Source organism: Prinia subflava, chromosome 1 (genome assembly GCF_021018805.1).
Source record: "Prinia subflava isolate CZ2003 ecotype Zambia chromosome 1, Cam_Psub_1.2, whole genome shotgun sequence".
NCBI classification, from domain to species: domain Eukaryota; kingdom Metazoa; phylum Chordata; class Aves; order Passeriformes; family Cisticolidae; genus Prinia; species Prinia subflava.
Window position 1 is genome coordinate 111,792,694 of NC_086247.1, and position 26,833 is coordinate 111,819,526.

At 36.4% G+C, this 26,833-nt stretch overlaps 1 protein-coding gene across 3 annotated transcripts in view; it reads right to left on the reverse strand.

The window, feature by feature from the left end:
- Positions 1 to 26,833, reverse strand: part of ANO10 (anoctamin 10) — a 121,093-nt gene that overhangs the window by 78,683 nt on the left and 15,577 nt on the right. For all 3 annotated transcript variants that reach the window (XM_063408485.1, XM_063408476.1, XM_063408465.1), the window contains exons 10-11: positions 23,414 to 23,605; positions 21,194 to 21,322 (exon numbers count right to left, since the gene is read on the reverse strand). In XM_063408485.1, the coding sequence (XP_063264555.1) occupies positions 21,194 to 21,322; positions 23,414 to 23,605 (321 nt within the window). The remainder of the gene's footprint in view (positions 1 to 21,193; positions 21,323 to 23,413; positions 23,606 to 26,833) is intronic.

A 26,833-nucleotide genomic window follows, 5' to 3' on the forward strand; every position in this document is an offset into this window, starting at 1 on the left:
AAGAGCTATGAGGTAACTCTAATTGCAAGAAAAAGTAACTCTTTACTGACTGAAGACTACAAACAATCCTTTGCAGTGTAACACTGTAAGCAAAGATAATGATGTTGTATTCCTGGATGTACAAACTGTGTAACATAAACCCAAGTCACTATCTTGTTGATACATATTCTAACTATCTGATGTGGACCACAGCTATAAATATGTACCGTTAATTAGGCGTATCCAAAGGTATTCCAGGAAGGAATCAGAGAGATTTATGCAAAACAAATAGTTAAAGAACAATTGCTACAAGAAATGAGCATACATGAAAACACATTAAATAAAACCAGACATTTTTTTCATATTAGAACACATTAGAAATTATTGTATGAAATAACAGACAAAAGCTTCAAAAGCTTGTTAACTTCTTTTGAATTATCCTCTTTAGCACCCTCAAAAAGAACATGTTTCTATGACAATGCATTAACTTTTTCTTTCAACCCCATTGTTGAGAAGATGTTCTGTATTTGTGAAGGCAAGCACCACTCAGAACAAGTGCAGTAATGGATGTGCATTGTTCACTTAAAAATTTTGAAACACGCAAAACAATCTATTGAGTAAACATTCACAAAATAAAAAAAAAAAAAAAAGAGAATGATACAATTTTAAAAATCCTTCCAGTTATATTTTAGGGAGATAACTGACATATGGATATAAAATTATCTTTCCCATTATAAACTCCATTTTCATAATTAGCTCTGTTCCATAAAGTGTCTCTTTAATCCCACTTGCTATATTTTCACTATGCTAACAAGCTGTAAACATACTACCTCTCCTTTTTATTAACCTGGCTAATTAACTATCAGCCTGGAAATATATACATCTGTCTTACAGATTTTTTTTTAGCCATTTATTTAAACTAACATTAGTACGCTACTTTGGAACAATATCATAATTATGCAACTAAATTAAGAGTTTTAACATAATGTTCACAATTTTAAATAAGAAATGAAAAATTATCAGTTTGGGGAAAAACAGGCTGAAAAACCATTCTTATACAGAACTGTACAAACTTTTTTCCCCCCTTTTTGCTGACCACAGATTTCTACTGATCACTATCATCCTGATACTGAAAGTGGAACTGCAGAACTGCTTTAGTGACTGTGTATTCACTTGACCCAGTATTTCACGTATTTGCATTGAACACATGGAAGTTTCAATTCAAAGCTATGATCAAACTGCATATTTAATAAATACATTGTCAAAGTGTCACATATGAAGATCTGATGCAAAGTTACAAAATAACTGTACATATGAAAAGGCATTGTAATCAATTATTTCCATGTGACAGCAAACTTCAACTTTGAGGATTAATCCAGAAGACACATCAAATTCACTATCCTGCCTATGCCTGGCTACTCCCAGTCATTAACATCATGCTAATTACCTGGACTATGCCATGTATATGCCTCACTTGATGGTAAATATGCATTTTCTATGCATTTAAGCAGTCTAGCCTTCTCCAGCTTTTTCCTACAGTAATTTTCTAAGAATACATGGAAATATTTTTCAGCTAGTTATTCCAAGACAATTTTGCAGAATTTGAAGGTCACTGATCCCTAATCCATTTCAAATTAGATATGCAAGTATACAAGACTTACAATGACTCCTTTTGACTGATATGGATATAGCTGTACCCTCACAACAGATTAGCTGGGATGTTGCCTTTGACAGAGTAGAAAAACATGAGAGGAAAGATGCAACAAAATCCAGAAAAACAGAAATCTGCCTACAGACTTATTGCTGGGGGAAGTGAGCCAGAGCTACAAATCAATAATGTCAATCACAGTGGGCAGGCATTCTGCTCTATGGAAGAAGAGACAGCTTTTAGCTGAAGAAAACGGACCACACCCCAAACAAGACATTTATACTTGTTCCATTATCTAAGTCAGATAAATTAGGACTTTCAATTCCTCATTTTCCTTCCACCAATACATGGACTATTGCTTAACTCTGGTAAAAGCAACCCCATCCCTCAACTTCTGTTTCCTAACTCACAAATACTGAACTTTAATTTTGGTTTAAACCAGTTTTAAGAATACACTATCATGTATCAATTGATTATTTTTGTATAAAAATCAGATGCCCTCACAGTGAACATTCTGCTCTGCATGCACACAGGAAGCGTTTTGCAAGTAATTATCAAACTTTGTGATTACCCTATTCACAAAGTGTTTATTTTTTTTCTCTTTCAGAAACACTATAGTAGATTTGAGGTATTTGCAGCTAATATTCTGAAATAAACTAGTTTCATCAAGAGACAAGGCAATTCACCACGAAATAACATCATGCAGGGACCAGGCAACTCAGTACCTTCATTTACAAAGTGTGAATCCTTCAAGCAGGAAAACCAATTATCAGGTAAAAATAGATCTACACACAGCTAGGACGGCTTCAAGCTCACTGGGGGTTTGAATGTGCAATGACCAAAAACACCTCCAAAAAGCACAAACACACACAGAGTGGCAGAAAAGTTTATATAAAGTTAGGAAAGCACGCATTTGGAAATGGCTGCCAATGTTCTTTGGTAGGCAGCAGGAGGCAGTAACACTGGGATGAAAAAGCACAAATACAAAAAAATAAACCCTTTAAACAAAGGAACACTTCCCTCACATCTCAGACACAAGTCTTCAAAGAATGCCCAGCATTCACAGCATCCAATGGTAAAGAGACCTCTCCTGTGCAAAACAAAGGCAGCGTTCTGCTACGTGTCTTCATAAACAGAGCTGAAACCTAGATTCAAATATGTATCAACTCAGAGATTCAAAACCTGAAACCACATTCAAAGATTTCCAGAAGGCAGAGGATGAAGGCTTAGGCTATTAAGAGAACATCTCAGAACTGGAGATAGGTCTGGACAGAATTTTAATTTGGGATCATATAGTTACAATTGGCTAACAGAAAGAAAACTATCAGTGTGTTAAGTTTTAACACTCAAGGTCTTGCAAAACTTTATACTCATTAAGACACACAAATCATAAGCACTAATCAGTTCTGAATTACACTTAGAATAAAATCTTGGCATTCGCATTTACAATATTAAGTTTATTCTATTTTTTGTTACTAATGTTTACAACTACAAGTAGTAAAAAATTAAAAACTACCTACAGCATGGAATTAATTTAGATGTGTAAATCATAGTGTGTGCTTCTGGAGATATTTAGAAGTTAATATCTGTGGTTTGTAACCTCCATCTGTATTTGTCTCCTGCCCTGAAATACAACCACAGGTATCGAGATAACCTTTCCGTATGTTTATCTAATTACAGCAGCTTTTCTTAAAACCCTGCACGTCCTCTGCCAATGGAAAACCATGTAATCCTTACTGAAGGGCTAATTTTGGTCCTGCTTTTGAGTTTTTCTGAAGACATGGACAGTACTTCACCTCCAATGTCAATGGTCATTTACTTGTATTTTCTTACTCTAAGACAGACTTCAGTGATACTAAATTTCAGCAGTTTTGCTAGGCATTAAAACTTCTCTTTTTCTGACATTAAAAAAGAAAAAAAAAAAAATCAATTGTTTTCTTTTCATAAATTCCAGTTGTCTAAAACAAGGTTTAGACATGTCACCTGGCCCTGCATCCTGTATTGACACATTTGCTTCTCCACTTCCCTCTAATAATCTACTGAGCCTCCTCCAAGCCAGATTAGACACCCTTCACGCATAGCTACTGATATTGAATCCATGAATAGGTAACACACATTCAATATATTCTGGTCTTCAAATTATAAACACATTCCTATTAAGACATTTTAAACACGTCTCAGACAAACTTGCTCTTTAAAAACTCACTCAAGTATTTCATACAATGAAAATACCATCACTCTTTTTATCCAGAAAGCTAGTGCCAACAAAAACGTAGAGGGATGGAGGATTATTTTTTTTTTATACCTTGTGCTAATATTCAGACTGTTTTTTGTTCTAAGAAAAGCAAAACTAAACTTTCTATTTACAGTCAGATAACTTAAGAAGTCAGTATTTTTAATCACAATAATTTGAGAATTTTAAGAATTCTTGCTCTGGGAATATATTAAAAACATAAACGTAATTCTCCCTGAGCTAAGTCTAAGAGAAGTGGCATCAACAACAATGAATCACATTCCAAATGAGCCAGCCTTGCATCAATCGACTCCAGAGATGATTTTGCTGCCCCAGCAACAAGCAGAGGAGCCAGCCAAAAGACCAGAAAAGAAGCCCAAAAGCAGGTCAAGGCTTGAGAGCCAGAACTTGGCATCTGGGTCTTACAGCTGTCAGGGATACTTATGAGAGAAGTCACTGTTGTCTACAGATTTTGAAAACAGTTGGGGAACAGGAAGAGGAAAAAGAAAAAAACAAATCTATCTAAAACTGTTACGAGCCGAGCTAGAGCGGAACCGCGATACACGCCACCACTTGTTCCGCCACAGCACTGTGACACCAAACCACTACAGCAATGAGAAAAGTATTATCTGCACAGAAATATGGTTTTGCAGTGAGGTGCAATATTTGACTTAAAAAGAGATTTTTTTCTGGAAAAGAAACATCAGTGAACAAGATGGACATAAAAACTAGATAATTACTCCTTTTTGTGTATGTGTTTCAAAATACAACATTTTGCCTTAATTTTTTTAAGGGGGATAACCTGCCAAATTTTCCTTTAAACTCTCCATTGTGTAACTACTTCCAGCACTAGCAAGAGGTCCAATATATAATGAACTGTTTTGTTGCCAAGTTGTATGTACTTTATATTTAAAATGCAAACAAACAAACAAAAATAAACCTCTCCCAAAAACCCACCAAAAGAATCCCACAGTTTATCTAGGGATTACTGAGAAAATATGAAGCTGCACTGTCTTTATTAGGGATTCCACACTATCTAATGACAGACATAAAACTTGGAATGACAACTGCACATTTCAAGAATCATTAAATAGAATTTGCAGTATCTAAACAAAAGAGACTCAGACCAAGAACTCCAGTTTTGCAAAAATTAATTTAAGTGCATATGCAGGCAAAAATCCAAATCTAGTGGCAGTTTTTGGGAAAGCTGTCTCCACAGATTCTGTACTGACAAGCCAAGCAACTGCCAAGCAATGTTTCAAAACAAAAGAGAGACTCTTGGAAAGTGCCAAAAGAGATGTTATATTCTACCATTACAACTCACGCTTTATGAAAAGGAAAGAGAGGACACTTGTACTGGGATTCTCATTGGCACTGTGAATCAGGCACATTCCGTACTAAACAGATTCCCAAGGAAATGCGCACGCTAGCATGACTGCAAAAATGAAGAAATGTTCAGCTGTGATGAAAATCAAAAGAGAAACAGAAATAAAGACAATGCAACTGATGTCCAAAAAATGCATAGTTTTGTCAGAGATGTGCTTTTAGCAGAAGTCAGCTGAACAGCAAAACTCTGAAAACACATTTTGACAGGCTATTTGAACTTATTTTCTCCAATCTATTCCTCATAATCAGCCTCCATGTTTAGTTGTAGATTGAGATATCATCTCTTATTTAATTTTCTGAGTTTAGAAGAATCAGATAGTTCATTATATTCTTGACTTTGTGGTCTGATAGCCATCACATGAACGTCACAACTCCATCTGTTTTTCCTGGACCGTATGAAGCATCAGAAAGCTGTCTCAAGGCACCCTTCCCTAGAACAATGTTCACTGTTGTACAAATAAGCCCTCTAGTGGTAAAACGACTGTGAGACCAAACATACTCAGAGTTTCTGTGCACCTCCCGTCCAGGATAAAAATCTTCCTCTCATAATACCTACTAACTGAAGGTGAGCCACTAATAGCATATCTACAACCTGTTTTGAAAGCTATTCATTGAAGGTGACAAACTTTATCTTGGGCATGAGTGCTGGCTTTGTTGCTGAATCCAGAGATAAAAAAATAATTATCAACACAGAATAGAACTGTCAAAGGTACAGAACAAATTTAGCATAATGTCACAGAACTCTCCAGATTTTATGATTGTTTAAGAAGTATGCCAATACAGAGATAATGAACTCCATCACACACAAGCACTTAATTAAGCTCTCTGATTACCAAAAATCACAAGAGCATGCTTGTGTTCTTCTCATTCTGAACTACTGCATTTCCTTTCCGTTCCCTAAGAATATTTATTTTCTAGCTCTAAATACTAGTCATTGACCTGATAACAGAAACCACCACCAACACTGACCTATGTTTGTGGCAGTGATTTGCATTATAACCGGCCAAACACAAACAATTCATCAGATACTTTATCTGAAGCAATTCCACTTCACACACTGCCAGACTTAACACTGTCAAAAATTCCTAAATATTATGCTAACATTTCATAACAGAAGACTAACATGCTATCTAGTTTTAAAATAAAACAGTTATATTTTATATCAGCAAGCATGGGCAAAAACCTCCCATGCACATTCTTCTCCTCTTAATTTAACACAGCAATTTATTACATGAAAAGGGATCCAAAGGGACAGTGATTCTGTATTGGCACATATTTCCACCTATTCAGCAGTACTAATGAAACAGAATTATCTGTTTGGCCAGATCAGAGATTGTACCATGTTTTTAATGACTCAAGAACTCAGTGACAGTATCATGGTGTGTTTGCAGGGATAATGAAGGAGACTCTGCTGGGAGAGGTGACTAATCACCTTCCACAAAATACTATCTGCTTAAGAACTCCTCAGACCCCCTTTCTGTCCTGAGTAGAGGTGAGCTTAGGGAATCATGGCACGCCATCAGTTCACGGAACAGACCCCTATCTTTTCTCACTTCACAAGCCTGCAGCCCACCATGTAGAATTCAAATGAAAGACTTATTTGGAAGTGCAAGTGCCAACAAAACTCTATCAACACAACAAAAAAATAATTTTGGCCTCCATAAACCTTTCTTGTGATTTCTGCCTATCATGCACATGCCCTGATATAAAAGTAAATTATTATAATTCAGAGAACAGTGGCAGAGGATGAATCACATGTTCTGTTGCAATTTGACAGCTAGAATTTAAGTACTTATATATATTTCTGAAATTCCTTGCAAATCCATTCACAAATGAAACTGCAGTGCAAAAATGCATAAAGTTGAAATGCAGGTTCAGAAGCAACAATAAAGGTAAATGTACAATCGGACAAGATTGATAGTAGTTGTATTGCTTTCAAAAGACTCTAAATCAAAGAACTGAATAGGAAAGCATTCAAATGACTGGAAGAAACAGCCCTCCAATAGTAACCATTGGCAACTATCAGGCTGAAATATCTGTTCTGTGGGGGGGCTACAAAGATCTGCGATGGATCAGATTCCAATTCAGGAGTTTCACTGACAATTTTAGTGATTGAACAGGAAAATTTGCTTAAGAACTGCATATATATGACATCAAGCAAGGAGAAATCCAAGTGCTCTGATGAGCATGATTACAATTCAACAATCCTTAAAAATGGAAAACACAGTCCTACCAAAGAGAAAAACTGAAGAAACGGTCCCAAAGAACAAGACAATGTAGCTACACATTAAAAGATGTGTAGCACTAATTCAGAAAAAAAGAAATATTCAGTACAAGGCTACTGCAGAAGAGACAAAAAGCCATCTAAGATGCTAAAAAGAGCTAAATACCACATAGGATGTACCTGAACCTTTTTTATACTCAGAAATACGTGCACTTGTCGCTTGTTTCATGTATCATCATTTTAAAAGTAGAGACAACCCCTGTGAGAACAAAATGAAGTATTTTGAAATACCTGACCTGTGAGGAAAAGTTTAGAGGTGTAAGTTCATGTGATTCAGAAAACAGCAGTTGGAAAGTGATCATGAAGGGAACAGTGATGAAATACTTTTCTATGCTAAAAGTATTAACTAGCTTAACTTGTATTTGGGAGATTTTGGTTAAAAAGTCATGAATCACAAGAAGAGAAAGCTCATAAACAGGTTATTTCATAAGGCTCAAAGCCCTCATGTCAGCAATCTCACACACTGTGAGTCTGGTCAAGATTGCATGATCTTGATTCAGTGCAGCTGAATAACAGATAAACAAACTTAAGGCAGGGTCTACAGAACACTTTGAATCTTCATTTCCCAATCAGCCAGACTGACAGAGCTGTTATATGGTACTGCAGCTCCTTCACCTTCAAACAACCACCCTTGATATCTCCTGATGAAAAATGGGGTAAAGAGGAGCAGAGGGAGAATGATGCACACCTGAGCCCTGTCCTGCCAAAGTGAAGCCTTTTCTGAGTTACACACCGAAACACAAGGCAGCCCTGAATGGTTTTGACACTGGTTTTCCAAATGTAGCTAAATTCTGTAATATAAAGCACATTGGAAAGGTACTGATGGCAAAGGTGCAGTTTATAGCTACAGATGGCAGTAGGCCTAAGGAAATGTTATACAAAGCATACACATGTATAAGGACACTTTTGTACCAGTAGAATCCATCAGTATAATTGTACCAGAGCAATGTCTTGAGGCAATGCACTAAGAGAAAATAACAAGATAGGAGGCATCTTTGGTTTGAAACAGAGTCAACAAAGTTTTAAGTCTTCCCCCAAACTTTTAAAAGAATCCACAATACAGCTTGTTTTTGTGGGGTTTTTTTTAACATATTAGCCACAATTACTCTGTAGGATAACAAGAAACATCTGTCTCCTTCTATGGCTTCCAAGATTATATTCTATCCCTCCCTAGATCTCTGCAGCTCAGATGTCTTCAGAGAGAAGCTGAGCAAAGTAAGATGCAGGTGCCATTATTAATGTGTCATTGCAATGGAACCTGGATTCCCTCCTCCTCTTTGTTCAGTTTCTTGTAGAAAGGCAATTCTTACATTTAGCTTCCCTAGCTAAAAATTGAGAAATATATCATACAGCTATATATATTCCTACACTTCAGCTTCAGAAGACACTTCACAACATACAGCTTTTGATCCCTTGCTACAGAAATTATTTTGTATTTAAACTCCGTAACTATAGATACTATTGATCTCAGAGTTTAATCTACCTGGAGGGTGGGAAGGAAAAGCAAGTTGCCAGCACTGTTATTTACCCCACCTTCAGGAACTGTTAGGAAGGGAGGGGAAGGGACATAAAAACAGGCTTAAAACTCAGCGCATTTGGAACTTCTCATTTTAAAAATTTATACCAGAATAAAATTATTAAATACTGTAACAGAGCAACCATATGAGGAGTTGCAGTCCAAATATTTCTTCTTCAGCATTACTGTTAACTTCTCTGGCTAGCTGAGGTCTTAGTGTAACCATCACAGCACCTGAGGCTGCTTGGAAAGCCTGGTCAACTTGCAGGACTCATAAAAACAGAACAACTGAATGATTCAAGGCTCTACCCATACTCAGCAAACTCAGAACCTGCAATTCCAGCCACACCAATACAATATCCATCCAGCTGGCAAAGAACTGCACTCTCACTACTACCAAGGAAATTAGCAGTATGTTTTGGGCTACATGTAACTGCCAAGATAAGCAGCAAAATAACTAGAAATCCTAAAAAGGCAGATCCACTCATTCCTACTGACATACCCAGAGTCAGTTTTATTTGGCCATGACAGGGCCTTCCAAGTTTACGGAAGACCAGCTCATGAAGCTATTAGCATAATGGTACCAGTATCCTTTTCCACCTGCTGTCTCCTTGGGGAGGAATATGGCTACATCCCATTCTCACTACCAGCTGTGCTCTTGACTCTTAAAGGACAGGCGGCAGTCAGAATTTAGAAATCATTATAGTCTACTCTAATTACACGGAGTGAAACAGAAACAGGAGGACTGACAGGAACAGTCTATAATCTGTTTTGTGGACTCCTTATCACATATAAGGAGTTCACCCTCAAATCATGCCTAGATATGCATTTTATGTTTTTAAAAATAACATAATACACTTTCTACAGAATTATTTTGTTAAACTGACATCAAGACCACTGGAAAGATGTCACACTAATACCCATCACATTTCTCCTGCTTCATCCTGCAGTTCCTAAAATTACACAGGAAGTGAAGCAGGACTGCCAAATGGAACCAGTGTTAGCATGGACTGATACTTCCAGGTGTTTTCAACATACTGTAATTCAAGATGAATTAATAATTTTTCTGTTACAAACCACTCTTGTTATATCATCCTTTTTCTTAAACAAAGCCTCTTAGAAGCTAGAAGAACAAAGAAAGTATTTGAATTCAATAACTTTATTTGCTAAGATATAAGAGTAAAAATCTAAACATTTCCTTTAATAAACTGTTTATTCCCACTTCACTGGATTTTGAAAAAAGTTTGTCTTCGATTTTTCAGTGGTTATGAACTTCTGAAAAAATACAAAATATGCTGAGATGCAGATTAACTGCAGTATCACAAACTATATTGCAAGTTTAATAAAAGATACCCTAATATTTGACATTGGTTTATCCATAATCCCTATACCAGGCACATACACACACACTTTTCATCATGCAGCAAATCCTCTGACTAAAACTAACCTTGATCAAACATATTATGGTTTATGAATTCTCAGCAGCATCCATCTGTATCTCCTTCGTGTAATTCACTGTAGAGATTTAGCCGACTATAGGCAAGCATGAAGAATCTTCCTCGACTTCAAAAGGATGTTTGAGACATGAAAAAAGCAGGACACACCTCACAGCTTGCACACTGCCACAATAAACCAAAAATCCTTTTGGAAATTACATATCATTCCACTAATTTCTTCTGATCAGAAGAGTGAAAATCTGGATTGACACTTTCTCCCACTGTAAAATAAAAATGCAGCGCACAAATGAAGCAATTAAGCCCCAGTTCTTTTGATATTTACTTTCCAGCATAACTCATGATCATCTTCAGCCTGCATTTAATAAAAGGTTTTCAGAAAGACTATTAAAAACCCCAAACAAACTCTCAGCTACAGCCTTTCAATCCAGTACTGCATTTTCTTGTACAATTTGACTTCCAAAATCAGTTTTCATCTAAGTGTGCCAGGTGGCATTTAAAAAACAAAATAAAGCAAATGGGAAAAATGAGTTTTTTACAGATTTTACAAAGCACATCATGCTTCAGAACTTCTTTTAAAAAATGGGTTGGGAGGCTAAAAACTCTAGCAAAAAATGTCACTCAGTTTTAAATAAAAGACTGCACAACTCATGCTGCAAGCTTCCAATAAATGGCTACTAATTATGCTTACAACACTGAGTAGGTTTGTAAAAAAGTCAACAACTTTGAGTACTCAAGTTGATCCAGAAGGTTTAACACTCCAAACCAGAATGTTAGAAGTTATTGCAAAGAATTTTAGTAAAAGAAAGGTAAATTCTTCTACAAATTTCTAACTAGGAAACATGTGAGCAACCATACTACATTATTAAGACTCTTTCTGTAAAGAGGTGTTCATATTTAATCAAAAATGAAGAGGCTCCAACATGTTTGACTGTCTTTCTCCTGTTATTTATAGTCAGTTTTACTTATTTCCTGTTCTCCATCTCTTTTCCAGCTGCAGCTGCAAACCCCACATTTTCCACCCTACCTGCTCAGAGTCACTCATTTTCACTCTTAATCATCAGAGGATACAAATGACAAAGGGTATTTATTGTCCAATGCTGCACACAGTTTAAAAACCAAACAAGCTAACCAAAACATACCACGTTAGACAAAGAAACCATAAAAAACTTTTCCTAGAGACAGGAAAAACACTGCAGTCCCTAAAAAGGAACATTCCTAGTAAGAACATTACAAAGTAACACTGCTACAAACTGCATCAGAGACAAATGGATATACACTGGAGCCCTATAGCTCCACCTATTCACAGATTCCTAGCAAAAGTCATTATTCAGGCTTGTGTTGGCAGCTATGGGTAGCACATTTGCAGAGAGTTATTTAAATAATTTAAGACAATAAACTAATACATTATTTACAAAACAAAACAATTCAGCTTCATGAAATGCTAAGCCACTCTCGAAATGGTTGTGAAGCAAGAAGGTTTTGAATGTTCATACTCTGTCTTGTCATTAAACAATTACTAATCCTAATCAAGTGGAAAGTAAACAATTAATATTAATAAGTATTAACTTGGCTTTTGTCTGGACGTTCAAGTTCCAACTGCCAGCAAGGAAGGGAATTCAGGCTTGAGCTGGAAATATTTACATATTAAAGAAAACTTCTTTGTGGGAAATATTAAACTAAGTGGGTTTTAAAGAGATTTGAAAGTCTGATTCTTATGGAGTTCTTTAAAATGTCTTGTAATTGTCTGCAGAGATCTGTTCCCTACTCACCCTCCCTTTTGAAGTTTTGTCATTCTGGCATCTTTGCACAATCCCAGAAAAAACAGGAAAAAATATTCTTACTCTGTCTTCTCCTGCTGTTCTTCCAGACTGACATTTCTGAAGCACTTATCAGCATCGTTAAGAAATGCGCTCTCTTCCTAAAGCATCTCCCCCATCCAACCTTCCTCATAAGAGAATAGCAGTATCTACCAGATAATGGTAACTCATGAGGAATGGCACCGTCCCAGACACATCCATTTCTGATTCCCACTGAAGCAACATGACCTTTTTGGAAAGTACAGATCTTTTAGCTAACTAGCATCTGATACCTTTGTGGCTCCCTGTTTCTACCACCACCCAGCTGACTGTAAGAAGAGAGTAATCCCTCTTTGCTATCATTGCTTCTACTAAGACCCCTCCAAGGTTTTCTCACAGTGAGAAGGCTTCCTGTGCTCTTAACCCACACTACAATGTCAAAACCACACTGGCAGAATCCAACTTAAGAATTAAAAATGCTTCTCAGACAGAAAAGACAATTGAAAAAAAACACAGTGAAAACCCATGAAAATCCAGGGTAGAATCAATACATATGGTAATTACTTATGATGCCAAGAGTATACCAACGTTAGTTGCTTAAGTAGCATTTTACTAGAGCAGAATTCAAATTCTTCTGAAAAAGTAGGTACACCATTGTATAAAAGCATTGCACACTTTCCCAGGCAGCTCTGGCCAGACCATTTTTAGTTATTAGACAGGTTACACTGCAAATCACCAGATTCTGGGAATTAATTTGGAAAGAGCATGACTGCATAGTTGACTGCGGCAGTTTACTCTTTCCTTGGCCTCTGCTGCAGAAAGGATCCTGGCCTATGAAGACCCCTGATCTGATCTAGCTCAGCCATCCTTTGCACACTGTCTTCTTTAAAGATAAAAATCACATTCCGAATTGTGTCAGCAGGAAATGAACATTACTGTCAAAATGCTCCACTTGGGGCAGACATAGTAGTAAAATACATCAACACATTCCAGCTATCAGGGTTGAAAAACCTGATGGAGTACCTTGGTTCCCTGCTGTCCTACAAATTAGGATACATGCCCATATATTTAACACATTTCAGAGTTTGAAGAGCACAATTCATTAATCAGTGTGATTATTTTCCATTTTTGAACACAGCAAATTGAGAACTTGAAAAAGGAAGGATTTGAGTGAAGAACAGAAAATAAGGAGCAACAAATGAAAATTACTCATGAATAGGAAAATGGGAAAATACTGTTTTAAGCTCTGACATTTTCAAAAATCCATTGGACTATTTAAGTATAGATGTTAACAGGCATTTTCATTTCTATACTAGCAGAAAGCTATGGAATACAACTCACTTAGATCTTTGAATTTTTTAATGTTTGTTTTCATTTTGACACACTTTTGGCATTAAGCTTTGTTACTCAAAGGGACCAAAAAATCAACACTAAATCAGAATGAATATCTCAAAAGAACCAGTAGATGGCAATAAAAAGATCTGTGATAAATTTTGATTTTGCAAATAAATATAATCTGTAGTAATGTACAACCAGCAAAACTGGCCTTTTCGAACTTCACTGATATGATTCCAGGAGGCTTCTTGAAGCAGCTAACTTGTATAAAATTTTATACAGACAAATCCATGAATCTTTCCCCACATCTGAAAGGTGAGAAAACAAATCCCTGAGAACAATCTGTTCCTGTAACTCAGAAGAATAACTTAGCTAAAATATCTTCACTTCATATTAAAACTAAACATACGATTTCAAGAATCTTTTGCAAAGTAATATGAATATAAAATGCACTGATATTTGAGTTTATTTTTACTCTTAAAATGTTGCCAAACAATAAAATAAAGATACCAGTAGAATTTGTTAAGTCTTTACTCACAGTCTTTATATAAGTATTTATAGCTTTAGAAGCTTCCATTAAGTCTCACACCAAGACTATTCAGCAACTACTGGAAATTTTTACCACAGTTTCAACTTGAAGTTAAAGCTGAAGCTTATTTGTCTAGTAGAGAATAAAAAAAATTGAATTACTATTTTGTATTGTATTAGAAACAAAACTATACATATTAGATTTTTAAAGGAGGGCTTTTAGATATTATTTCTTATGTATATATATTAAGTAGATGTTTGCAACTGAGGTAGAGGTATTCGAGAATGGAACAATAGGTTAATTAAAATTACTGGTGCTTTGTATCAACCTTTTTTAATATTCAGCATCAGTAATGCTAGAGAATTATTTCATGTATTTATACGACAATGAACCAAATAATTACACAATTTGCATATTGCCAAGTATTTTCCAAAAATGAATCATGAAGCTCTCAGTAAGGCCTGCACCTTACCACAAAACATTTTTGAAAAACAGATGTATATTTAACCCCCTAATTAATATTTCCTCATTATAAGTAAATAATCAAGTATTTTTTCATATACATTTAACTATTAGGAAGAAATTGAAACCACACATCAAATATTTACCAGTAAGTACTCTATCTTAGTTATATATGAAAACAGACAAACTACTCAGGATATAACTGCACTATATATGCATACATATGTATACATTGAAAAAACACTACCATAAAAAAAATTAACACATAGAAAGAGAGATACCTCAAGCCTGTTGACAAAAAAATTTCAGCAGTAAGAAAGTTAAAAGAGTTGCCTAACACTCGCAGGTTTATTTTCTCTGATTAAAGAGCAAATACATGGAAGACAAAGAAAGAATACACACTGCAATTAGCAGACAGACATAAGGGATAAGCATGAATTAAAAGCACTTATTTCCTTTTTTTATTTCCTTTTTTTTTTTTTTTTTTTAAGTGGCACTGACAACTTGGAAAGCAGAGACTGAAAATTTGGAGGGGGCCTGTTGGCGAGCCATGTACAGGGTTGAAAAACCTGAAATACGAACACAGGTTGAAGAAACTCAGTTTATTACACTTAGATAAGAGAAGGTTTGGGAGGGTGGGTAAGATCTAATCACATTCTTCCAGAGCCTAACAGGTAGTTTTCAAGAAGGCAGAGGTACCCGCTTCACAAAGTTGCACAGTGAAAAAACAAGAGGTCATGAGCTACTAAGTTGCACTAGAGAATTTTTTTGCTTCCCATAAGAAAAAAACCGTATTATTTGCCATGAGAACAATTAAACATTGGACCAGGTTTCCCAGAGAGGTGGTTGACTTTCCCTCACTGGTAGTGTTCAAGTCTTAGCTTGATATTGATAAGGACATTGAGAACTTAATCCAGGGTCCTGCTTTCAGCAGAAGGTTTGGGCAAGTAATCTCCAGAGGTCCCTTCCACCTACACTGCTCTTTAATTCCATATGTGGAACTCTGCAGCTCCTATATCCTGTGTTAGTATCTGTCAATAACAAATAATTTAGCAAAAAAACCACTTTATGCACAGCTGTTATGCTTCAACCTTTCCGCTTCTGTAACTCCATCAGTATCAAAGGATTTATACATGTGTATACACAGATGCAGCCTATTTTTCTGCATCTTTTCCCAGTTCCTTTTTTCCTAAGGCTGGGCTTTACATAAATGTATATTTAGCATATCTTCTAAATTCCAAACTCATGAGTTCTACATGAAGAAAGCTATTTGCTCCACACATGAGGAACACTATAGCATGCAGGATCATGCCTCACTTCCACCTGAATGGAGTCATGTACATTATTGCCAGGAAATAATTCAACTAGAACCGTTTTGTAAAAAACAAAATTACCCAGCTTTATCGGGAGAAAACAGACTGCACTGAAATCTGCTGCAAAATATTTAAGAAATTTTAAAGGAAAAAATGCATTAATTTGGACATAACAATCCACCTGCAACTGCTTCTGCTCAGAAAGCAGATTCAAAAGATCTTCAACTGTACTCAGGATGCAATGTTTACTAATTTTCAAATTTGTGCAGAATGCAAAGTATGATGATGCCTAGAACTAGATGACATACCTTGTCACCTACTAGAATTCAAACTGCTTGGCTCTAGTAGCTTTTCCCAGTTTCTCTGGCACATTTCAGAAACAATTATCAAGCTTATGGTTGAGCTGACTGAGTTTTGGGACTACTACATCAAGAGTGTTCAGCAGAAGCTCAAACAGCTTCTACTCTATACCAGGGGGCCTTTATAAAGTGTAAAAATACACTTAATAAAATGGAATTCCAAAGAAAAGTTGTATACCAGGCAACTCTCAATCCTGCTTTCCAGCCTTTTATAAATGGGTCACCAGCTTCTTCTCACCCAAAAAAACCAAAGCTTAAGAAAGGATTACTTTATTCCACTCCATATTTCTTACAGAACTAACATTTCAATATGGGTTTTTCTATGAAGCTCATTAAGATCTATGTCCTTATGAGGAGACCATGAAATTAAACGAACACAGACCAACTGTTTAAGCCATGTTTACTACAAATACACCAGCCATGTCCCTATGCAAAGCACCTCATTTTCATCTATAGCAGAACTGATTACATTCTTTTCAAAATCACATTTCTAGACTGTAATGTCAGATTTTACATTACCATTGTCATGACAGACCTTCATTATTACTTACTATTTCCAAGCTAATTCCCAAATGCCTCATCTGACGTAGAACATCCAGGCTAAGTGCACTTCTGCAAAAAAGCTTTCCATTACTTTACTACACTTCAGGGCTGAATACACAGTTGCTTTTGGAGGCTAGGACACACTCATGAGGAGCTGTACTTCACAGCTACTGCTTCAAAACACCACTACTGATGTACTGCTAAAAGCAAAAATCGTTGCTTAAGAGTTGCACACAAAACTGATTTCTTGAACTCAACTCTTAGAGTAGTACCACCACTGATTTAATTAGCATTCCTTAAATTTATCAGAGTCCACATTAAAAAGAAACAGTCATCAGGAACAAAATTCTTTGTCAACAATTTTTGCAAGAAAAAATTTAAAAAGCACTGCAGGATTAAGGTTAACACTTGTTTTAACCTACTTCCCTAACTATGCACCAAGTTTCTTTAGATTTATTTCCTTTTTTGTGGTTCAAATCAGGGTAGGCAGTCAGAAGTGATTTGAACAGTTTAACACAAGCACAGATTTGTGCTTGGAATGTCCTACTTTGCACCTGAATTCACACCAGAATTACTTGTCTATAGTGGTCTAAATAACAAAACACAGTGTGATACAACTATTTAAAAATTATGTTAATAAGGATTTATTGTTTCCTGCTTTAAGGGCATTCAGCTACTTCTTTTTGTTTGAAAACTGCACTGGCTGCACTCAGTTAGCATCCATCCATAAGTAAAAGAGGGGAGTTTCATCATTCTGCTCCTGGTTCAAATCATGTTGCCATGGAAGCAGATGTTGAATTGATGAAAATAGGTCAGCTGTTCAAAAAAAAAAATCACTGGTTTAATACTTTAAAAATTATTATTATATTTTATTATTTTAATGCTTGCCATTATTTGAAGTTAGTAATATTTTATTCTGTGGTATTCTAATTAACATTTAATTCACTCACACAATACATATTCTCCCCAAAAATGTAGATAGCATCAGAATTAAGAGTTGTTAATGGGAAAAAGATATTTTGCATAAATCCGTAGGGGCTGGGTACAGAATGCTTACAAGAATATCACACACAGTTCTTTGTTACTTCAGTAGTGGGTGGTGTTAAATGTTGCCATATAAACTGTTTCCATTTGAAGAGGATTAGTATTATTATTAAAAAGCACTAGCATTTTTTGAAAAAAAAAAAAAATCAGGACACCACTAATACCTATGCTTGGCTTTGACAGCAACAGTGCTTTTCTATTCAGTTCTGCATCAAAGAGATATATAAATACTCAACTGGAGTCTCAGTTACTAAAAACTGATTAAAATACTTAAAGACAGCTAAGATTTAAGTAGGTTACCCCATCAATAGAACATGTGAAAATACACACAGGCATCTCAAAGAAATTTCTCTCCTAACATTTTCAAGCTGCCTGCCAAGGTGCTGTCAAAACAGCGTAAACACACAATAATATGCTCATCTTCACCTGCAGCAAACATCAAAAAATAAAATAATTCACCTGTATCATGTTTTTCTGAACCTTTACTAGGTGATCTAAAACACTTTTCTATCAACACCCTGACACATCCAAATTTTTTTCTACCTTGACATTGATGTACTTTAGATGCACCAGGTTTGTCCTAGACGTTTAATGTAATTTATTCCGTTCCTGAATATTTCTTTACACGTGAAATGCAGACTTTAATCATTAATAAATAGAGTAAAGGTGCATGGCAATACTGCCAATACATGAGGTTTGTGCTCCTTTCATAGTTCAGAGATCCTTCTGTAGATTAAGTGATACTTCAAGTAGAAAGGCTCAGTGGTGCAGAAGTCCTACAAATTTAATCCAGCACAGACCTACCACAGCACTGTGGCATGTCTTCCACACACCGCTGCTTCTGCCCTGCTCCCTAGTGAACTGGGTCAGACAGCTTCTCCCACATCAATTCCCTGATCTGTTTCATCACACACCAGATAAAAGTCAGGCCTAGTGTAATGGATAAGATGGGAGTAAATACACAGGAAGCAAAAGCAAAACCATCCCCATCTCCTGAAGGTGACATAAATCTATACTGCTGCTGCTCATAGCCCCACAGCATCCAGAAATCCTCCTCTTTGAACCTTCTGTAATCCATGTTTTAACCTGAAATACGTACAACAGAACCTCTGATAAAAAATTATGTCATTAAGAACATGTTTAACTGTCAACACAACTGAAACCGTTTTCAACAGAAACAAAGCTCATGTTTGCTGTGTTCATTTTCTTTTTTTTTTTAATTAAATTTCTGTACAAAATGTGTTTCAATCAGGAGAACCCTTTTGGATCTAGAAAGTTCAAAATTTGTGTTACAAAACGTTCTGCAATGTTGTATGACCTGAGCTATTCTCTATCTCTCTAAAAAACTAACAAACAAACCAAAAAAAAAAAAAAAAACCACCCTAGCCCCACACCTGTGAAATTGTCAAATACTGTTTAAAATATACTGAAAGAGTGTCCTTATGGATACTGCAAAAGTCTTACATTTCACATTGAGTAGTTTTGGAACTGTTTATAACCAACCAACAACATTCCAAAAAAATTACATGGCTTGTTATGCTCCAGAAACATACTGTAAGACTCACATGTTGGTTTTGTATCTCTCTGTTTTCTCAGACAATAAATAACTGATTGTAACAGAAAAACAACCATAAGAAAAAAATCAGACTAGCACACTTAAAATCATCAAGCATACTGGATACTTTTGATTACAACTTTTTTAAATAGACCATTTCTGATCAGTGCATTATGGCTTGTTGTTTTATTGTTTGCTTGTTTAGGGTTTTTTAAATTAAGCAGTACAATTAGAGAATACTTGACTTTTCTTCAACCAAATGATTACCTTTCATTTCCTCTGGCTCATCCAGTATTAGCCTCCAACAGTCCTTTTGTACTATGGTAATTATAGATTGGCGGTCTTCATCAAAGTCACTTCTCTGTATAAGACAGCATTTTTCTCCTCTCCTCCCCTCAGTACTAATTTACCTCTTCCCTCCAAACATTCTTCCCTTTGTTTTCTGAATCTCCCTTTCCACAGCATTTATAGATAATTTGAGATACAATGTTAAAGAGTTTCAAGAGCTACCTAATTATTATGCTGCAATTCCTGTTCCCTAAAGAGTTGCATACAAACAGGATTTCAATTTAGAGAAAAATGCTGGTATTCTCCTTTAGTCTACCAAGAAACAGAGGTCTGCCTAGAGATCAAATAGCCAGCTTCACATTTAAACAGATAGAAGGATAAGCCACAGCAAGCAAATGCAAAACCAGCCCCATCTCTAAGCTGTCAGAAATCCATACTGCTTACATTTACTCATCCAGTTTTCACAGTATCACCTCTCTAGATATGTTGTCCAGTAATGAGCTATATCATTACATTTGATTTGCTAAATTAGTTTTATATTAAAACATCTCACTGAGGTTAATATAAATGTCCACACATGCCTAACAGGAGAGTACATCAGGCTGCCTGTAGCCTCAAACTTCAGCAAACCAGTCAACACAATTCATATTTACAGTTAACTGTGCAAACCTTAAGGATTGGAAAATAAAATTCAAAGCAAGCTCATGATTCACTGCATAACACATAATACCTGTAAAAAGAACAAAGAAATATATGCTCCTAATGCACCTCTGTAACGTGATGCACTTCAGCAATTACACATACACAATCCAGACCTTTTGCCATGAGAAAAGTAATCCAGTTTCTAAAGCTAAAATAGAATAATGGTAAAAGTCAAGGCAATGCAATACCAGAAAGCCCTGAAGGAAAGATTTATAAGCTCTAAGTCCTGCAATTTCAGATCTGTAAAATACCCACAGTCATCCCTCCATGTCTGAAAAGGAATGACACTGATATGCTTACTACATGGAATTAGGAGAAGATTAAACCCAAATGCTTTTACAATCACAAATATTTACAGTCATGACACACAGTTGTTTCAGATAAGCCCTACAGGATATGTCCATAAAGATTACGTAGGAAGACTTTTTAAGATATGTTGGGGTCACAACCCAAGCAGAAAAATAAACAGTTCACAAAAATGTGATTATTTTGCTTCTTGAAATAGCACTAGTAAATATTTGAAGTACACGAAGCAACAAATGCATAGTATCTTGGGAACGCATGGGAAAGCATGGCAACAGCATTCACAGTAAATGAAAACACAGAAGAGAAAGAAATCAAAATGAAAGACTTTGAAACACGTCTTTGATAAGGAAATCTTCGTTTCCTTCGAATAGAAGTGAGGTAAAGTCTACTTCCTGCTATCATTTTCACTGGTGTTTGTGTTATTTGCTACAACATGCATCATTTGAAGGCAGACTTACCTCTATCAATGCCACAGTCAGAACAAGGTCCATTTTTGAGTCCGGGAAAAGGGCATCCACTTGTGGAGACATTCCAATCAGTATGCAGTTAGTAACAACTGATATTACACTCATAGTTTCAAAGGCCAACTGAAATAAAACACCAATATATTTACAGTTATGACCATCACTTCTAACTTACTAGTCCCCAACTTGCTCTGCAGGATACCTCTCTCTTCATTACAGCCTCAGAAGACCCATTAGTTTAACTTATTTTCCATCATCTTTTGAATTCTATGGCATAGGACTTGTTTTGCAAGAAGTCCAGACCTCATCAGCTTGACAAGATCACAACAAGGTTGGAACCTGAACACATGTAAGAGTAAGCACTCATCTACAGTTGCACTCCTAAACATATTTATTTCAGGATAAAGGAAAAATTGCAAAATTCCAAGAGGAACTAGTAATCCTAACACTGGTTTTGAAAGTTCTTGTCTGAATGTTAAGATGAAAAGGTGAGAATGGTTCAGAATGCCTTTTTTAAATCACAACTACTTGAGATTTGTTGAAAGATTTACATTTAAACACAAGCAACAGCACAAGTCTAAGCAGTTCTTGACTACAGAGCTCCCACAAAATGTCTGAAAGTATTAATACAGCTTAACAATTACATTTGCAATATAATAGTTATTTATTCCAAGGTCCTGTCTGGAATGAGAAAGATTGACACAGAATTGCAGTGACTGTCACAATGAATTAGCAGAAATAACTTTCTCCTTGACAAGAAGTTAGTGACTCAGCTCACCTGCTAAAATAATTCCAGTATTCCTTAAACAGAAATCTTTCAGCAAATGCTTTTATTTCCCATATGAAATTGATTACTTTAAAATTTAGTTATTATTTTTAATTCACAAAGCAAATTCATTTCTGCTGTTAGTTAAAAAATGACACCAAAAACCAAAATTACTGTACCATAGTAATGTTATCATTTTTCAGCCTACTCCCTTGATAGAAACAAACTATTCTAGCAAAAACAAATGCTATTAATACACCTGCACCTACTTGTAACTTATGACCACAGCCTCATTATTCTGGTGGTTACACAGTTGGTCAATGCAGCTCTGCCATTAAGATGTTGGCAGAATAGATGTGGACTGAGAAAGTGCATCCCATGTTAAAATGCAATCAGATTATAATTCATTATAAAACATTTTAATGACATATTATTAAAAGACTTCTCCTCTAAGTCCACTTCACTAATATCTAATTAGTATGTGTCTAATGAACATTGCTCAGAATCTTTGGTTTGCATGTTTTTACTGCATGTTTTACTTGAGGTTTCAGGATTTCATTTCTCACCTCTCACTTGCTTCATTTGGTAACATTTACAACCCCTCCATATTGAATAACCCGTTAGCTCATTGTGCCCTTTATCTCCATTATATAACATTAGAAAATCTGTTAAATAAAACTAGAATATGGGTCATCCCCTAGAAAGGTCCCCCAACCTTATCACACTCCCTTATCAGGCACTGCTATTATGGAACACTAAAGTTTCTAGGTGTGACTTAGTCACTCCAGAAAACTCTGGTCAGGAACAGTTCACTCAGGCAGCACACTCAATAGGCCCCAAAATAGCTGGTGGCAGCATGACTGTATGGACAAACAACTGAGGACAGAAAATGCTTAACCCAGTACTATTACCAGGAAATTGTTTAGAGAGACTGCAATGTTCAGGCTGTGCAGAAAGTTCCAGCTCCTGCTCACAGATCCAGGCTCTTTTCAGATTAGTCAGCTTGAGTACCAGTAACCACGGGTGCACAGGCCACAAGCTTGGCTTAGGAATCCAACTACATACCTATTCTTCCATTTCTTTAGAAACCCCTGCTGAGCTCCACACTTCTGAGATTGCATCAGAAGTTACCTTTTCTAAAATAGACTGGCTATAAAGAATACAGGGCAGTATCTGGAAGCCCTGCTTTGCTGAAGTTGCAACACAAGTACAATACATGCACAGGAACTAAAGAAAATATCTGCTTTGTTTTCCAAGGCAGCTGAAAGACGTGGTCAAAAACCCCACCAAAAATATCACTGGGATATATAGTTGGCTAAATGATATTCCAGGGCATTGAAGAGAACAAAGTACTTATTGAACTTGAAAGTGGCTCACAGGACAAACACAAAGCTTTCATACTGTTGCTGAAAGCTCTTTTAAACAAATGAATAGAAAAAAAAAATTACCTGCCAAACACCAATATTCGCTGTGGGTTCTGCAAATGGACGCTTGTAAACTCTGCACATCTTTAAGGCATCAGAGTATATCTCTGTGATATTGTTTAACACTGCAAAAACAGCTGCCAGAGGATAAACACATGAGAAAAGACTCACATAGCCAAACTGTAGGAACAACTCCAGGTAATCATCAAAAGTACCCTAAAAAACAGAGAAAATATAGGAACAACTTTAACCTACAAAAAAACTATGAAGAAACACAGAAATAATACTACAGTTGGAAGTATTTTTTTTCATTCCAAATCAGTTGTTTGGAAATGACTGCTGAGAGTACACAAGAAGAATTGTTTTAAAATCTAATCAATTTGGAATTATTCAATCACTAAAAACTTCTTATAAGGGGAGGGCCAGGTTTTTCCTTTCTCCTAATGCATTTTCTGCAAATCACACTTCCTATCCTTATTACATGAACTACATAAACACACTCAACCTATGCAGGTTCCTGAGAATCTCAGTTAAACAGTAACAGAAGGAAGACTGAGGAACAGAAAAACAGCACCATGCATTTAAACTGGCAGAACCTTCTCCTGAGAGCACTTTGGCGATAAAAGTCCTAGCATTTCAGTCTGTCCATGAGAGACCTAACCAGAACGGTAGGCTGGTAGACAGGCAACTCATTTCTCATATTTCTGCTTGTTTATTTCAAAATGCATAGGACATTAGAATTAGAGTTAGTGGCCCACTTGAAGACTGAAATCTACAAGGCAGCACTGACATCTGAAAGGAACAGTTTGTGCAAACAAAAAACCCTATTTAACAAATCCCAAGAGGTCTACCACCTAATCTTTAAACCAAGAATGCAGGTACTTAAATGGTGATTAAGTATTCACATGCAGGTGATCATGTATTTATCTGCATATTAGTTTTGTAGTATTAATAATAGTTTGCTATGATTGCAGCAATTTTGTTATGAAAGAACCAAACCAACCACTTTTAAAGAAAAAGTGTTTAGAAACAAAGGATGGTGAAATACCACAAAGAAGTTAAAGTGGGATCTAGGTATCTTGTATCTACACAGACACATGAACTGTCCTCTCTCTCAAAACTGAAATCATGAAGACTTGACAGCAACTGAAATTATTGCAAGAACCACATGAAAGTGGCTTTGGCTCCACACATCAGACACATGGTTGGTTATCTACTCTCTTTTGCCCATCATAGCTGTTAAACTGATTGCCCTCTCCAACACCTAGTGCTTTTTTCTCCTAGGCAACAGAGAGGCAGTAGAAGTCTGCAAGCTCACAGATCAACATGGGTTACACTCATTAATTGCATTTCTCACTTAAGCTCGTTTTGAAGTTCCACAGTATAGTTCAGTCTCACAAACCAATCTGCAGGCCAGACCATGAACAGCTACCTAACTTTTCAAGCCACTAACACTTTTTCCTCAGAAACATTTTGTACAAATTTTAAACTTTACCAAAGTCTTCTTTAGGTACATTTGCAGGAACACTCACTGGAATGGCAGCCACACATCTGCTACTGCTATCATTTTTTCAATCACTGCAGGCAGAGAGAGAGCTTTCCTTTGTGCTCCTCCTTCTGGTAACTGCACAGTATTCCCACTGCTTCCCCACACTTCTCATTTCCTTGCCCAATACCTATTGGCTTTTAGAATAGCAGAATATGAAGTATTTATTTTTCTCCTACTCAATTTATGAAACTTGCTGTAGGAAAACAAGAGTCTGAGACTCTGTTAAAGAAATTTGTAACTGTGCCATCGGCAGCCATAAGATCAGCTACAGGATCATGGAAACAAAAACAATGAATAAATTAAGGGAAAAAATTACTACAGGAGTGAAGCAGAAATTAGAAAAATAATAATTAAAAATTATTGCAGGATGTTTTTACACCCTCAACAGGGTTAAGAGCTGTATATTTGAAAAGTAAGCAAGAATGAGGACAAAAAAAATAGAGAATTAAATGCTGAAGAGTATGTGAAAGAAGGAATCAAAACAAAAGAGCTTGAAACACAGAATTCTGCCAAGACTCTGCAGTTACTAAACAGTCAAATGCTTCCCCCTTGTGACAGTTTTAATTTTAGAAATATTCTTGCCTGCTGACAGCTCACTGCTTGCAAACAAATCAACGGTCTAATATCGTTTATTCACAAGCACAGCAAAACAATCTTTAGATTGAATATAAAATTAAAGCTTTGAGTACACAGTATTTAGAACTGAAACTGAGGCTAGCAGTGGACACATCCAAGGCAAAGTCCTAACTCTCTACAACTGACCTCTCAAGTCCACCCGTCAAAAACTATTCAGGGCACAAGAGTACAACAGGTGCAGATTCATTTGATCCAGCTCTGCACAAGAAGCACTGGGCAATGTGACTCAGAGACACCACACTGGCTTTGTATGTGACAGCTGAGAATCAGGACTCAGCTCAGGTCTGAGAGGCAGAGCTTATTTGGTCAGGCCTGATGCTGACACACAACTCTGGGAGCTGTGCTAGCCGATGTGCAGGTGCAGTGCTGGACTGTGCTGATTTACCAGCTCAGACACTAATGCAGGGACTTCTGCTGTGTTCTGCACTGCAAGACAGGCAGTCTAATTCTATCTCCCTCCAACCCTCACACAGGAACACATTTGTACAGTTTTGTAATTGTAAAGGTGATAGTTCTTTCTCCTTTTCCCATTTCATGGCATTTCATGCAGGAAGAGAAGAACCTGATATGGTGTTATTATCAAATTTCAAACTGCTGATGTCTACCTTTTACATGAAAATTGTACTATGTACATGCACTTCTTATTCTGTAAAAGCAAAAATCATACAGTATTAAGACTGTTGTGACTCTGCCTGCAGCATCTGATCGAGTTGTCAGCCAGTATGTGAGGACTTAACATACACAGATGTCCACTGTGTAAATTCCTTTAGAATTTTAAGTCATGAATAGCATGAAATCTGCTAAATACAATTAAAAATTATATTGGGTAGGAGGTGGCCTAGAACAGAACCAAGAAGACAGTGAATACCAAAGCAATCGTTTCAAGAGGCAAGAGCATCCAGCAGGAGCATTGTTTTGAAGAGTTGGTTTCTTCCATCCTCCGTTTCTGGCCCCATCCAGACATAAGTGATCTCTTTCAGGCTATAGTTTAACTGATCATTTTAACTAGTACCACTGCAAAAATCAAATCAAGACAGAAATAATTTCCCTCCTCCCTGTGCCAGCCTACCCATCCTGGTAGTCCTTGGGTTGCTCTTGAAGATTAAAGGCATATTGCACAAATACCTCTTTCCAGTGATACCAGGTTAGGTAACTCCAGACAGAGCTATTCATTCTTTCCTCTTGGTTCTGGTCCTGCCCTGTAGGATGCAGGATTAGGATCCTGCACTGTAACCACTTCCTGATCCAGGATAACATAC